General features: G+C 38.2%; 1 protein-coding gene and 1 long non-coding RNA gene across 3 annotated transcripts; both read right to left on the reverse strand.

The window, feature by feature from the left end:
* Positions 1-3,283: 3,283 nt before the first annotated feature.
* LOC146762651 (uncharacterized) lies at positions 3,284-9,221 on the reverse strand. The gene is made up of 2 exons (XR_014940643.1): positions 9,083-9,221; positions 3,284-3,421 (listed from the first exon to the last, which is right to left on the reverse strand). It is a non-coding gene; the product is annotated as an uncharacterized LOC146762651 (long non-coding RNA).
* Positions 9,222-9,445: 224 nt separating this feature from the next.
* TLR7 (toll like receptor 7) lies at positions 9,446-16,571 on the reverse strand. 2 transcript variants are annotated; one of them, XM_032443767.2, is made up of 3 exons: positions 16,390-16,571; positions 12,913-13,030; positions 9,446-12,798 (listed from the first exon to the last, which is right to left on the reverse strand). In XM_032443767.2, the coding sequence occupies exons 1-3, from the start codon at positions 16,390-16,392 to the stop codon at positions 9,890-9,892; spliced, it is 3,030 nt and encodes a 1,009-aa protein (XP_032299658.2). In that variant the 5' UTR covers positions 16,393-16,571; the 3' UTR covers positions 9,446-9,889.
* Positions 16,572-16,957: the final 386 nt, after the last annotated feature.

The following is a 16,957-nucleotide window of genomic DNA, read 5'->3' on the forward strand; positions in this document are numbered from 1 at the left end:
TCAAGGAAAGACTGGATGTTGTGTTGAGGGACATGGTTTAGTGGGAGTTATTGGTAATAGGTGAACGGTTGGACTGGATGATCTTTTAGGTCTTTTCCAACCTTGGTGATTCTGTGATTCTTTGTTAAAGATGCATTTGAATGGGCTTCCAGAGCTACCTTCACATGGAAAAGTAGCATTGAGGCATTGTGGCTTAGATCAAGGTGTTACAGAGATAAAGGTAAGTGGTATGGCACCCACTCAGGTTACAGTGGGACAGTGACCATAAAGTCATGTTGGTTAGAGTGAGAAAGCCTCATATTGTGTGGGAAGAGATTTTCCAGAGCAGGCACTGTAGCACCAGTTTTCTTTCCCACCCATCCCCTTCAATTCTGTGGTGCTCAGAAAGTGTTGTAATAGACACAACACTGCTTGTCACAAACCTCAACCATGTTACAGTAGGTGGAGGACTTCTGGGTAGTGTCTTCAGTAATGATTGTCTTTCAGATACCATTTCTTTAACATTTTTAAAGTTGATAAAATTGCCTTTGATATATGAAAAGTCTGGAGACCTTTCTTAGTCATATTCTTTAAGCTTAACACATCAATTCCAGTTTAGTGTAAAAATCCGAAAGTTCTAAAAGTTGTCAAAATGCACTTGAGTAACCCCTTGAATGCTCTTAAACTGTCATGACTTTAGAATAATTTATTCCTTTCGTTCTCCCAAGCCTCGCTTAAACTCAGAACTCAATGATGTTGCTTTTCATGTACTAAAATAAGGAATTACTACAGGAGTGCAGACAAAGCAGTGAGCCCATTGTATTAAAATGACCAACGTGAATATAGATTGTATTCTGATCACTGACTTGTGAGCAAACACGTTCACATGAATAAAATATGTAGGGAACATTTGCATGAGCTACTGCAAGTCCTCAAAGACTCTCCAGTAAGTTAAGAAGTAGCCTGGAGGAATAGCTTGTATGACGAAAAAAGTTATGAAGACACTATATCAATGTAACTACTATACTAGTTGCCACATTATTCAAAAACTGTTTACATTTACAATAGATGCAGAATAAGCTTGAAATATAGTTCAGTTTGCTAGTATGGCTCTTCCTACCCTACACTGCAAGGCACAATAACACAGATTAAAAATAACCTAAAGCATTTTCATGATGAACAGAAAAGAATTAAGTATGCTGAAGGAGATAACTGTTTATTTGTAGAAATGACAAATAAATGGTGGCAACAAGGTAAGTATTTTTTCTGCAACAAACTGAACAAGAAATGCCTGTGGATTTGCAATGTAAGCACATTTCTTCTTTATCCTTTTAAAATGATATGAAGTTGTTTCCTGAATATGCTTTTATTTAATGTATAGGCATATGGATGCATATGAAATATTTCAAAGCGAATAGCTGTCATGAGAAATTTTATCATCTAAAATGAGGATAAAGCATAATGCAGAATATAGGCATTTGAGATTAATGTTGAGTCCATTTGTTTGCTCTGCAGAAAGAGTTCCCATGAAACAAGAAGTGGAAATAAGATAAAGGAGAAGATCAATAAAATGTATAAAGAAAAATAAGAAGTAGAATCAATACGTACACTTGATGGTTGGGTAGGCACATGATGATCAGCAGGTAGGGGAATGTGAGGATTCATTGAGAACTAACAATCTCATGATACCCTTTCTTGAGAACAGAAATACATCAGATTCAAATTCTGATCATGATGCGATTTGTATTGTTCCATTCTGCCACCCTACAATTTCCATTTAGCTATAGTTGAAGAAATTGTCCAGATCAGTCCATGAAAAATAATTACTATATTGCTTAGACACAAAAGCTACACAGCTCTACTATACATTTGGCAATGTATTATAATCCATTGTGATTAACTTTGATGTCAGGGGGATGTTCTTTACAGAGAGAGTAGAGAGGTGCTGGAACAGGCTGCCCAGAGAGGCTGTGGATGCTCCATTCCTGGAGGTGTTCAAGGCCGGGTTGGATGGGGAGCAAGTTGAGCATTTCTTCTTTTACCTCTCTACTCATTGTGGCACTTGCTAGTTCAAAATGTCTTCCCATGAGAGACTGAAAAAGAGGAGTTTTATTTTTTCTTGTTTGAAAAGATGATTTATTCAAGAGAGAGAAAATGAGGAATTGATTTGATCATAAATCAGGGATAAGAAATGGGGGAAAGTGTCTGTAAGGAGGGCATTCTTCAGTCTACTAAAGAAAGGGATAGGAGGGGATCTGAAAGATGAGACCAGGGACATACAAAAGAGAAATAGTGCCTGTATTTCTTTGGTTGGTTTCTTTTTGTTTTGTTTTTTGTTTTTTTCAAAAATCATGAGAAGGCATTAATACTGGAATAATCAAACACTATTTAAGGTCTTTAGAGTGTATTCTGGACATATTGGATAATATACTGTAATACAGGAAGTGAATCAGTGAACAACAGATAAGTCATGCTGATAAGTAATTAATGTATTTCCATAGTAGATAATGCAGTAGTTGTATTAGTTTTGATTAAAACATACAGTTGCAAAATAGGCTCAGTGATTTAAAAGAAATGCATAAATTTCTGTAAGAAACAGATGACAAAAAAACCCTTTATTCTCTCTCATATTTATGTGACTAACTACATGTAAAATTACCAGTACAACAAAATACTTGCAAACTGTTCCAGACTTAGACCATCAGTTCATTTTTGTTCCTGAGTATAGAATTCTACTTTGAGCAGATGTGTTTGTTTTGCACTTTTAGGTTCTTCTTTCTTTAGAATTATGTATTCAGCATGATTTACAGGGTTTGTGTCTTTTTATTTTTTTCCTTTGAATACATAAACCACGTTCTTTCTGTGAGATTTGTTGACGGATTATTCAAAATAGTTGAAACTGCGTTAATATGACATCAAAAATTACTCTTTTTCTTCGTAGCTGAAGGCGTTTTTTATATTTGTGTATGTATACATATGTGTATACATATACTTATTTAACTGCTAAGGGATTAATGTATTTGCTTGAAGAACAAGAATCTTGGAAGGACTAGATTTCGCCTCAGAGTGGGATTACGTACACAGAATTTCAGCCACAAGAAGTAGAAGTAAAGTGGCTGCGAAGGAGGGAGTCTTCAGTTTGTGTTTGCAACTTGTTTGTCCAGTGGAGCAAGGGTTGCTAAAATCCTTTTTTGGAAGTTGCTGTTTTTGCATCACAAAGGTGAGTTCAGAATAAATAAATGAGCACAGCTTGGTGACTATGTTTCTACCAGCCTTCAAAATATGTTCCAAGATAACTGGAGAGTTAAGTTAGGAGATTTTATTATGAATGAGATGTAGCATCCAGCTGCAATGTTCAAAAACATAATCTTGTCTGAATATAATTCTTCCACATAGACCTGTGGATCTCAAATATTCTGAATATGTGGTGAGTCAGAATAATCTGTGGAAAAGAAAACGAGAATATAAGGTGAAAATTCATTTGCTTTAACTTTCAGATTTTTTTCCTTCATACATGGAGAGCAATTTCAAAGAAACTCTAATCAACAGCCTCTCTCTTTGATTGAAAGTTGAACATGATTAGGAAAAATACAAGATTGGGAATGCATTTTTAAGCAACACCTACTTCTGGAACCTCTCATTTTTGTGGAGTCATTCAAAAAGTATTAATTAAGTATGTTAGGCTTGCAGATATCACTATGCAGAGTACAGCACAGGGAAACTCAGCATCTAAGGCAGCAGAACTGAACATAGCTTGTAAAAAAAAAGAAAATGTTCAGAAAAAAAATTAAAATTTAAAATGGAAGCCTAAGAACTTCAGTTCTGCAAGCTAACTTCAGTTTCTATGATGATACAAATCCATTGTTAATTCTTTTATCATACCATTGCTAAGAAGAGCCTGAAACATTATTTCCTTAAACGTTCCTGAGTGAGTTTGCAGTGGCAAAGACAATTATTATTTTGTGTATATTTCTTTTAAAACAGCATAGTTACCCAGGTCTGCTTTTGCTCAAAACTCTGCCATTATCAGTATGCCTCAGTAACAATAAAGGAAGGAAAGAAAAGACCAAATAGTTAAGGCCACAGAATTATACCATTGGTTATTCTGATATCACAACTTCAGCTGCATACCTTGAACAAAAATACTCTCCCACTGAAACAAAACAATAAAAAAGAACATTTTTATATAACTTAAGTGGGCTTTCATCTACCTCAGCACAACCTCAATAATCTGTACACCCAAACTGAAAATTTATCTCTGTGAGTACATTTGATTCTCAGCTTTTCTATTTCTAAGTAAGTAATCCCATATAAGCAGTGTGAATGTGATCGTTAACCAAGCAACACATTCAGTTTTCTTTTACAGCTTGGATGGCTAGATTCACTTTTTCAGTTTCACCATCAGCAAATGCACAATGTAGAAATGGTTTGACTTCTCTGTATCCTACTTTTCCCATTTGTACTCCTGGAGATAATGGTGGATGAATGTGTATGTCTTTTGCATTTAGACACACGACTTATCTTCCCAAATTAGGAGGCTAACTTACACACACAATTGATGATGATGAGCTATTTCAGAGGCAACTGGGAAGAATTATAACCGGAATGACCTAATTGTCTTGTTCACTGCAAATGAGAGCTTATTTCCATACTTAGGTACCTTCAGATCAACATTTAGTAGAAAAGGCAAGTGGTATTCAGAAGACAACAAATTTTTGCAATTTTTGATACCCATTACCAAATACGAGATCTACTACAGAACAAGGATCTTTATGTGGTCTTTTAAAGACCACACAATTCATGTTCCTTTGCAGGATATCAGGTTTCCTACAAAGTACTCCAACTTTATATAATCTGAATAAGGATATAAGTAAGATAATGATATGTGGAAATAAAATTAGACCTGTTTTGACTTCCAGAGGTCCTTTCCAATATATATCATTCTCATAGAGAGTCAACTTCAAATTCCTCACATGTGAAGAAAAGTATATATTCATATAACCGTATAATAGAATCATAGAGTCATTAAAGTTGGAAAAAACATCATCTAGTCCAACCATCCGCCCACCACAAAAATTGCCCACTAAACCACATCTCTAAGTACTTCCTCTACTCTTTCCTTAAACATCTCCAAGAACAGTGACTCCATCACCTCACTGGGCAGCCTGTTCCAATGCATTACCACTCTTTCTGAGAAGAAATTCTTTATAATACCCAATCTGAACTTTCCCTGGTGCAACATGAGACTATACCCTCTAGTCTTATCACTGTTACCTGGCAGAAACGGCCAACCTCCGTCTTGCTACAACCTCCTTTCAGGTAGTTGTATCTCCCCTGAGCCTCCTTTTTTCCAGATTTAACAATCCCAGTTCCCTCAGCCACTCCCCACAAGACTTGTGCTCCAGACTCTTCTCAGCTTTGTTCCCCTTCTCTGAACATGTTACAAGACCTCAATATCTTTCTTATGATGAGTGTCCCAACACCAAATGCAGTACACAAGGTGCAGCCTCATCAGAGCTGAATGCAGGAGGACAATCACCTCCGAGCTCCTGCTGGCTGCACTATTTCTGATACAAGCCAGGATTCCATTGGCCTTTTTTACTACCTTGACACACTGCTGGCTCATGTTAGCTGAGTGTTGACCATCAACACCCTTGGATTCTTTTCCTCCACACAGCTTCCCAGCCACCCTGCCTCAAGCCTGTAGCATTGCCTGGGGTTGTGGAGCAAGATCTGATGCTTGGTCTTCTTGAACTTCACCACATTGGCTCCAGCCCATTGATCCAGCCTGTCCAGATACCTCTGTAGGGCCTTCCTACCCCAGGCAGATCAGTACTTTCACTCAACTGTGTTGTCTGCATATTTTCTGAGAGTGCAATCAATTCTCTTACCCAAATATTCAGTAAAGATCTTAAACAGAATGGGTCCCAATACCAACCTCTGGGGAACAACACTCACAACCAGTCATCAGCTGTATTTAGCTCAGTTGGTCACCACTCTCACTATGCTTCAAGAAGGGGTGTTACACACCACTTTTCACTGAGTTTAATTCAGTTTTAATTGTTCTTCTTGTGCCATAATAATGATACCTCCATATCTATAAACACTGCATTTTTATGCTGATCGTAGAAGAATTGTAAAAATCTTACAAATTTGCCAACATTCCCCTTCCCTTCTTTCTGCTTCCCCCTACTCCATGTGTAGCTGTTTCAGGCCATGAAGACTAAATACCAAGTGTAGTCATTATCTGGTATAATCTTGCTAATGAAACAGAGAATGATGAAGAATGATTTCGGTTATCACATTTGCTGTTTATAATATTTCTGATATTTTTTCTGTCCATGTGATATTGAGGACCAGCTTGTCACTGGCTGCATATGTAAATCTGGAGCAAGATGATGACTCATGTAACTGAAGTCATCTGCAGCGCACTCGCCTACATCTGACCTAGTCACCATAAGAACACCTCATGGTTAATGGGGAGAAATCCTACTTTTGTTGTGCAACCACTTTGACTCACCTTAAGCCACTCCATTAGGATAAGTGATATTTATCAAATGACTCTATCTCACCTCTGAAAAGAGAATGAAGCTTAAACCTGTTAATGTAGCTGTAGTTGTCCGCTGTTAGGTTTGCCAAATATCCTCACCCTCTTCCTTATTGACTTCCTGCCAGTTCACAAGATATACCATTATAAAACCATACGTAACTGGAATAGAAAACCTCTCACTCTACAGTGCTGGATAATTTCAGACACTCCTACACCAATCACGCAAGTAATACCTGAAGTCAAAAATCCATCGTTTAATTCTGTCAAAGAACTTCATTTCTTGGTGCTTCATTATAATAAAAGATTCCAGAAGGGACAAGGGACATGCTTATTTAATAAATGCATTCACTAACAACAACAATAAAACAAAAAATATTAAAACAAATTCTGTTGTTTTTTGAGTACAGGAGTAATCTTTAACCTGAAAAACATGTGAAGTCCTGGACAATAGGTGGCCTTCTCAGTACATGTCCTGAAGCATTTAAGGAGAAGGTTGTCTTATCTAACTGGGCAGGCACATCCTCTCCAAAGTACCATGGAACACAGAAATAGAATAAGAGATGCAGAAATTATCATTTTAGCTTAAAATAAAATAAAAAAATAAATAAAAAAGATATAGAAATTGGTGTTTCAGTCTTTCTCCTCATTCTCTCTTTGTTCCCCTGGCTATGTGTTTATTTGCAGGGGAAAACACAGGTATTGCGAAGTGTTTTGCCAAATGAAACTGACAGTGGGCTCGTTTCTCTGTAACGAAGGCTCTGTCTGAGAGAACTATCCCTAACAGTGTGTGGTGCCACGTCAGTAGATATCTTGATTTCCACTTCAGATCATAGCACTGGTCAATATCTCTCTCAGAGAGAGAGAGGGTACATGCAGCATCCTTGGCCTCTCTGTGATCTTGTGCTACAGCGTGAGTAAGTCCCTTGCCACACCACAAGCTCAGAGTTTTGTATATATACCAATTGCCACTCATTGCATACCCATCCTTTGGTCATTTCTCAGAGGAAGATTAGAAAACACTTCTCTCAACTTCAGGTATGCCAAGTGATTTTATGCCCCAGTACTATACACTCAGGCTGAGAAAGAGAAAAGTGCTCTGGACAGAGGTGCTTTGGGGAGAAAGGGAAACATGGTATGACAGTAACTGAAGGATAGAAGTTCTTATTTTTAGCATTCATTTATGAAGAGATTTGCAATAGATCTCACGTTATTCTATTTGCAGACACAGATTTTTTAGGTTTACAAACACAGTCATTACAAGGCATTCCTTAAAATACAACCATAAAACATCCACTCTGCTAACTAGGCCCTCCTCTTTCTCATGCTTCAGTTGTTCACCAATAAAACTGTTGTGACAAACTGGGTGAAAAATAACCCTCTTATTTTCTGTAATATTATGTGAAGTTTGTCTTTTTGTTTTGCTATTTTTGTGTGTGTGTGTTTGCATTCTTGTGTGCCTGGTTGCCTAGAACTAAAACAAAAAAGGAGTTGTTTGAGGAAAGGACTGAGCAGAAATCACAGAATCATCAAGGTTGGAAAAGACCTACAAGATGATCCAGTCCAACCATCCACCCATCACCAATAGTTGTCATTAAACCATGTCCCTCAACGCAACATTGAAATGTTCCTTGAACACCTCTAGGTCAGTGACTCCACCACCTCCTTGGGCAGCCAGTTCCACTGCCTGACCATTCTTTCAGAGAAGTAGTGTTTTCTAACATCCAGCCTGAACATCCCCTGGCACAGCTTGAAGCCATTCCCTCTAGTCCTATCACCTGGCTTCAAATGTAGGTAAAGAAGTGCAGGGGGCAGCTAAGTACATTCTAAGCAGTAGAAAGGCTTTGAGAGAGATGAGAAAGGCTGTCCAAACTTCACTGTAAACAGAAGTGCAAGGCATAACACACATAAGTTTATATTGTCATTGAAAAGACTTCAGCTGTATTAATTTCATGTGTTTTTATGAGAATGCACTATGACCTAAAGCAGGGAGTAGGCTCAAGTATTTGTTTTTCTGAACAGTGCTCCTTTTCCTCTTTAGGATGGCTCTAAAGTCAGGCCCATTCCCCACTTAACACTTTCAGCAACTGCTGTGGGAAATAGACCTGCCGGGAGAACTAAGAGGCAAAGGAATTATTTTAATTGTGTTTTGTTTTGGAGAAAGTGAGGGCAGGCAGAGGCAAATGATTCAGCCACTTTAGCATGGTCCCATGTTCCAGCACTGGCTGGATCTGCTGACATGGTGCCAGTTCATAAACATGGAGGGCGCTGGTGGAAACAGGGAAGCTGCACTTCTTTGCGAGTGAAATGCAAAATGAATGTATCGTTTGGAAATTATCAGTAAGTTGGAGGATTTCTACCACATCATAATGTAGCCAGTGTTTTTTACTATTCTTTCCATCTCTCTCAACTTCTTTTTTTCTTCCTACCATTTTTCTTTTTCTTTTCTTTTTCTTTTTTTTTTTTTTTTTTTTTTTAATCCCCTCAGCTTATCCTTGCTGGCCTGCTTTCCTTCCTCACTCCCTTGCACAAGCTCCATGCAAAGACACTCTTTACCTTGTAACTCCTCTTTACCCACAGCCTGAAAGCTCTTCTGACTCGTCTTCTCTCACATTTTCCTATTTTAGTACATGCAAGTTCTTCAAAATCTCTCCAATTTTCAACCTTTGTGACAATGCAGCGATGGGAGATCTCCCATACCACATCCAAGTCCTTGCCAGAAGTTCCTCTAGCATATCATCTCCCCAGTGGCTAGAGCTGTTGCCCAGTCAAGCAGAGATGGTAGGCTCAGCAGATGGATGCCTGAGTTGAAAAGATAATTGTGCATACATTTCACCAACTCCTAAAAACGAAATTCACCTAAAGTATTTTATGAAATTAACATTTTCTGTTTTTCCTGTTTTCATAAATACACACAAATGCATTAACAATAATTTTCTATTGACATTACATTTACTCCAACAGTGATCCAAACAGCAGCAAACTTAAGCATGGCCAGACTCCTCCAGGCAGCTTGGGAACTAGAGCTGAGCAATTGTCTCACTCACACTTGACCCAGCCAGGTGATGTCAGATGTTCTCTAGAGAACTGAAACTAGGAGTGGTGACAGTGTTGCATCATCTTCTCTTGCTGCAAATGCTGGATGAGGTGTGCATCAGCTAAACATCTGTGCTGGCAACTGTTTATAGTTAATGTTGTCATAGCAAAACAAGTGAATTATTATCTTTGGAACAGATTGTGCGTTTCACTTTCAGCTATCATATCTCAATTATATTTACCCCCTCCACTTCCACATTTTCTCCATAGCAAGTTCAGTATCTTTTCCTCACCACACATAAAAGTATTTTACAGGGAGTGGTAAAGTTAAACAGTTTCCTGGAGAAGTTTGTTGTAAGCCAGGGTATTGTTCATAGCTATGGCATTTTTCAGACATTGCCAGAAGTAGGGCTGAGATCGAGGATTAGTTGGCCATTCCAGAACAGAACTTCTGCACAGCCTCTTCCTCAGCTGAACATATCGGGACTTCTGTAATACTTTCTCAAGAAATATCAAGATAATCACATCAATTTTTTCATCTAGAAGTCGTTGGTGGGCCATGAAAAATGTTGTCTTGAAAGAGCCACTTTTAATATACTTGTTGGTCAGCACAAATATGGTCTTTTTGCTCAGTTGAATGCTCTGGGAAAGGTTGTCAAAGACTGGCTGACCTGGAAGCCAGTCTCTTTCTTCCAAACATAAATTGAACTGTCTGGATTTTTGATCTTCCAGCTTTTCAACCAATTCTGTCATCACCCATTCATTCACAGCCAGATCTGAATTGTCATAGGCAATAAAAGCATCATAGCAGGCATCTGGTAAAGGTAAGCGTCTATAGCCCTTCAACTTGGCAGTGCAGTAATGATAGCTATACCACACATCCCAGAAATAGAGGTGACTCATTACTGCAAACATCATTAAACTTAGGACAGCTGAAGTTGATAAAGCATACATGATCAGATAGAATGTGTCTAGCTCACAGGTATTCAGATCCAGGAATACCACACTCCTTCCTCTGTGTGCCCCTGGGCCAGCACAAGTCACATCTGTGGCCAGAAGAGGAATTGCCACTTGAGTTTGATTTATCCACCTAACAAACCACACTGCATCACAATTGCACTTGAAAGGATTGTTGTGTAAAAGCAGCATCCTCAGGTTGTTTATGACATTTTCAGGGAAGCTAGATTTCTTAATTATTTGGATCTTGTTTGAACTGAGGTCCAAGTATGACAGTTGAATGGCACCTCTGAGAAAATATTTGGTTAACCGTGTAATATGATTGTTTCGCAGTATCAGTTGTTGGAGAGTTGAAGTGCAATTGGACAGCTCTCGGGGAACAGTAGTCAGAAGGTTATTGCTGAGGTCCAGAGTTACTAGTTTGGTCAGGAAGTGGAGTTTTCCCCAATTGAATGACTTCAACCGGTTACTGGTTAAGTTCAGTACCTTGAGTTCTGGAGGCATAGCTTCAAAAACATCAGGAGGTAAAAAACTGAGCATGTTAGAGGAAATATCCAGTTGTTCCAGATTGGTCAGATTCTTGAAGAACGACAGGTATTCCTTCTTCCCGTCTGCCCAGAAAACATCTAAACGATTTCCTCTAAATTCTAAAGTTTGAAGAGATTGGCTTTCCATCCCTGTGCTAATAGAAGTAGAAATCTCATTCTCATTCATCATCAGCTTCTTCAGATAGGCCAAGTTTTTCATAAAACTAAGCACGTGGCTAACACCTTCTGCCAGAAAGTAATGCTTGTTATTGCTCAGATCTAGAATTTCTAGATATTTCAGCTCTTTGAAAGCAGTTGAGTATAGCAAATCAATCCTGTTGTTAGAAAAATCCAGATATTTCAATCCAGACAGGTAGCTGAATTCACTTCCATTTAAAGTTTGACTTATGGCATTGCCTGACAAGTTGAGGCATTTGAGGAAACTAAGATCCTGGAAGTCTATGGAGTTAACAAAAAATATATTGTTTCTGCTTAAATCTAGAGTTTGTCCATAACTCATGCAGTCTCCATTGACTGAAGGTTGGTAGGAGTCAGCCTCTTTGTCTTTGGACTTGCAACTTCGACCATACTCATCATACCTAAAGTAATGCATCTCTTGTAAAACTTGCCTGCTGTATTGCTCTACTGTAATCCTGGGATCAGAGCAAAATCCATAAATGTTACTTTCACCCGAAGAAGGAGAAATTTTATTCACTGAGAGATCTATGACTTTTAGGGCTTGGAATTTCTTGAACACTCTTAGGTCAGCAATTTTGATAAAATTAGTCCCAAGATCCAATACTGTCAGATTTTTAAGACTGAGCAACGGATCTAGATTTCCTTCTCTCAGTTCTTTAAACACATAACCCTTGATTCTTAGGATTTCCAGGTTAGAGAGGGAAGAAAATGTCTTGGACAGATTCAAGGATGGAGAATACATCTGCAATTCAAAATTAAAGGACAAATCCAGCTCTACAAGACTGGGGATAAGCTTCAAAAACTGAGCGTCTCCAATCTCCTTTATGAGGAAATTTTGAGAGAGGTCAAGATTTTTGAGATTCTTTATGTTTTTAAACCAGCTGCTCGGTATACTCCGAAGAGAGTTACTATGAAGTCTCAAAACTCTTAATTTTTTCAAGGAATAAAAAGCTTTTGAATGAATCTTAATTGAGACATTGGGGCAGGGAGTACAAGGATATGGGGCGTTATAGCAACGTGGGCAATTGCCACTGAGATCAAGAATTTCTAGGTTGTAAAGGGTACTTAAATCATGTTCCTGAACCTCTTGAATTCTGTTATTGTAAATATACAATTCCTTTAAAGTTGAAGACAAGTTGGGTGGAATAAAAGTTAAGTTATTAGACTTGAGGGATAGTACTGTCAAATTTTTCAGATTCAGAAAGGCTGTTTTTTCAATTTCAAATGAAATATTACATGGATTACGGTAGTAACAGTTCTGTCCCAGATACAATAGTTCTATATTTCTTAGCTCTGAAAAAGTGTTTTTCTTAATAGAAAAAATTTTATTGGCTTCCAAACTCAGCAAACGTAAAGTATCAGGAAGACCCCGGGGTATTTCTGACAGTTGGTTTGCATCCAAGTACAATGACTTCAGTCTTGTCAGAGCAGCAAAACTGCCATTCTCAATTGTTGGTGGTGTGGTGCACACGTTATCTTTGGGCCCCAGTCTGGGAGGCACGCAGTTGCATCTGAAGTCAATCTCCACAAGGTTTTCAAGCTGAATAAAGGATGCTGAAGAGATATGAGGGATATGGTTAATAGTCAGGGTCAGGTTAGTTGCATTTGCAGGGATCCCTCTGGGGACTTCCGTGAGGCGGCGATCACTGCAGTCTACTCTCACAGTACCTTCAAAGGCTTCCACATCACAGGGTAAAGTTTTGGGAAACCAGTTTCCTGACAGCAGCATTGGAAATAAGAAGAGCAAGACAAACAGCAATGCATTTGATGTCTTTGCATGTTGTACCTAAAAATAAGGAAGTAGGGAGGTATTAATCAAATGCAATGGTAATAAATGTCATAGGACATCAAATGTACCATGTACCGGGGTAAACCAAACACATGGCTAACCTAGGATTCTTTTTCATGCTGGCCAGGAATGGATTTGTAGGAAAGATTCTAAGTCTGGGGGAAGACATGTATTGACATTTCCTCAAATGCTTTTTTTTTCCTCTATTATAATTAAATATTGCACCGATAAGACAAATATCACTCCCAAAATAATGAAACATAAAGAAATTAAAGAATCTTCTAAAAAACATACAAGCCAAAAACAAACAAACAAACAAACAAAAAAACCCAAAAAAAACAAAAAAAACCAGCAAGGTATGTAATTAAGCCTGTTTCTGTGAATTTCCTTTATTTAAGGGTAAGCAGTGTTAGATATCCAACAGATTGCAGTTGCAAAATACACCTAAATGAACAAAGTAAATTTTGAGAAGCAATTGAACCAAAGAAAATATATAGCCAGTTAAAATCCAGCATAAAATTTCAGAAGCACACAAACAGCTGCATGTCTAATTCAAATTTCATGTAAGCGTTCTTCATTTGTTATAAGCCAGAATACTTGCAGGGTTAACCAAAACCAGCCAATGGCTGTGACTCAGACAACCAGACAATAACAGCTTGCATTTTCACTGTCCAACACGGAGAGAGGGCCCAGAGGTCTCTTATGTTAGTTGTAGGTGTAAATATAAAAATAAAAGGCATTTAAAAATTGAGTATGTCTCTTAAAAGAGTTATAATAATTCAGTGCATTCAAGGACCCACTCACTGCATAGACAGCATGGGAAAACACTACTGAGAGTTCCCTTGAATATGTTTAGTATATGACATTGATTGACGTGGACTTCCTGTTTTATGCTCTGTTTACATACAGTAGTGTATCCTTTCAGTATGGAAGTATAACTGTGTTCCTTTGTTATTCCAGATAACAGTACTAAATCTCCTGTTCATCTCCATATCTGGAGGAGAGCTATACTGACTAGAGAGGCAGCAAAAGGCAGAGAAGCTAGGTCAGACCTCTCACAGCGCTGCACTTCTGCTCTCTAGATTCGACAACCAGATAGAATCGCTTTGGGGATTCATTCAGTCAGCTTTTGAATATAAGGCTTCAGTATGGGTGGAAAAATGCAAAAATCCAATGCAGATCTTGTGCTCTCTATTCTGGCATTTGAAAATCATAAAATATTCCTGGAAGCCCTTTCTCCACCATGATCCCATTTCCTTTTCTGAAGAAGAGCTACAGAGTTTTCTTCTCTTCAGTGAGTCCACAGAAAATGGAAACGTGGTTAAATATCCAGATTGGTAGCCATAGTCCAACATTCTTACAATTACTCAAGGAAAGCTGCTCATGATTTCCTAACCAGTGAGTCATATCTCATTATTTTCAACTCTTGTGAATCATCAGTTGTATCAAAATAACCTTCATTTGGTATATATTAATTCACTTTGGAAATTCACCCAGAATGAAGACATGGAACAGTTCATTCACCAGTGTCTTTAGTACAGTCTCACCAGTCAACTTTAGAGGATGCTTAACTTCCTATTTCCTAAAGTAGACAAGCACTTGAATAAAAACAATGAATAAGAACAATCAGAGCAAGATGGGAGCTAATGTGGAGAAGATAAAATACATTTGTTTCATTTGACTGCCCCAATTTTTTTTAAAGACTTCTTTATTTCTGAATTAATGTGTGCAAGAAAGTGGGAGGGAGAAGGAGGGACACTACCATTGAAATTAATTACATAGAAAACTAAGGGTCTGTCTTTCAATAAAAAGATGAAATTTGGGTATGTTATTGTGAACATTCTGCCTTCCTTCTTTACAAGGAATTATTCACATAAATGACATTTCACTAGACTAGCAAAACTGCTAAGTGACAGTGAATTTAGTTTTATTTATTGGTGCACTTCAACCAAGTCCATGCCATGACAGCAAGCCTGGGAAAAAGAATGTCCTTGGCAACCACTGGAATCTGTGTTGAATGGCTATTTTAAAATAAGGAAGGAAAACCTGCTGCAAACCACAGGTTTGCTGCTGTTGAGGAAAAGTTAGTCAGAATCAAGTTTTTAGGGTTGCTAAGCCAAGTCAAACCCCTCCATTCAAGCTCTAATTTAGTACTTGGGCAACATGACATTGCTACCTAGATCATCACCAACTTAATCCGTGCATTTGTACTCAGATACGACACTCAGGGACTAAATTCTAGGCACTTATCTGTGTTCCTCAGTGCAGTGCCTTCAGCCTGGACTGCACTGGAATCTAGAAGTAAGCAGGAGAGGAGACTGGGGCCCCTCTGCAATTCTGCTTAGCCCTCACAGCATGGAGGGAGCTGCCTGGGTATAGAGACACTGCACTACTAGAGGCCTGAAAGGAGGTGCAATGAATCTGGGACATCAAAGTCTTCAGGAACATCTTTGAAAGTTCCTTCAGCTGTCAAAAAATTGCCTACCAAGACTTGTAAAATGCTCAGATTTTGAACACACACCTGCTTCTGTATTTTTAGGAATATGGGTGCCTTTGCAGAGCTAGCGCCTTGCTGTTAGACACCTTGTGTTTCATTTCTCTGCAAAACTTGCTTCTCCATGTCCCTCTAATGTGTTATTTCACATGCAAATTGTTGCAGTCAAGTGCTGTGTAACTGTCTACACGCAACACGCTTTGTGCCCATTACTGTACTAGAAAAAAAATAAAGAAGACAGATGAAATGAAAAGAAATAAGCAATCACAGAATCAAAAGGGGTGGAAGGGACCTCTGGATGTCATATAGTCTATACCTATGCTAATGCTGGTTCCTAACAGTAGGCAGTATTGACTAGTGCAGAAGTCCTTGCATTCAGAAATGTAGTTTAGAAGTACAGCTAAGATATGCATGTGAGATGTCCCTTTCTCTGTGATTTGCGTTTGTGTTTAAGATTTCAGAAATACTTATATTCCAATATTAACTGAGCACATGCACAAACCTGTAATTGAACTCCATTTGATTTGTGGCATTCTTCAAATATTCAGAAACAGCAGGGCTAGATGTTTTGTAATAAAGCTTTTCTGTAAGCGTTCCTTAAGCATTTTAAAAGGTGGAAGCATGAAAAGCCAGAAAGCAACAAGCAACACAGAAATTACATCTAGTAGAAAATACTTTACTATACTCTTCCTGTAGTATATTAGCATAAAACTCTCATTTCCTATCATTAAAATTACAACTTACAGACACCCCAGCAAATTTGGGCATTTAAAAGCAAAATAGGAGAATATATTCTTGAAAACCTTTTCCAGCAGCTCCAACCCAAGAGCACTAATAACTTTAAAGTGAAATGTTCACCTACCATTTTCCGTGCGCTATCACCTCTGAAAGATTTGTCATAAGACAAAACTATAAATCAGAGCAGAAGAAAACAGCGTAAAAGAGGTCTTCGCTGGTTCAGATCCGGTAGAGAGGAGTGGCATAACTCACTCAAGACAACAGCAGCAACCACTGCTTTATCGTTCTTCTCTTCAGCTGAACTGCAGCTTGAGAAAGAATTAAACATGAAACAACTGCTGCAATCCACTTCCTCAAATATCTGGCTTTAAAATTAAAACGGCACTACCTCCATTACTCCTCCACTCCCCATAAAAATAACTGAGTGCTCAATTTTTTTTCCTTATTAAGCAAATTCCCCCATTGCTCACAAATCTATGTGCTGTTGCAACAAAAGTTTTTTTTGTTGTTGTTGTTTAGTTTTCATCTTATGGTGAAACTTTCTCTGTTCTCTGCCACTTTTGAGCATGCTTTTCATTTTAATCTTTGTTGTCTACCAGTCCATAGTGTTAGACCTCAAGGAACTATAAAGACTCCAAGATGCCATGGGGAAACCCAAAGGAACGTTTGGAATGAGAAAGCAACGTAAATCA

Source organism: Coturnix japonica, chromosome 1 (assembly GCF_054131305.1).
Source record: "Coturnix japonica strain WE chromosome 1, WE-NBRP24, whole genome shotgun sequence".
Classification (NCBI taxonomy): domain Eukaryota; kingdom Metazoa; phylum Chordata; class Aves; order Galliformes; family Phasianidae; genus Coturnix; species Coturnix japonica.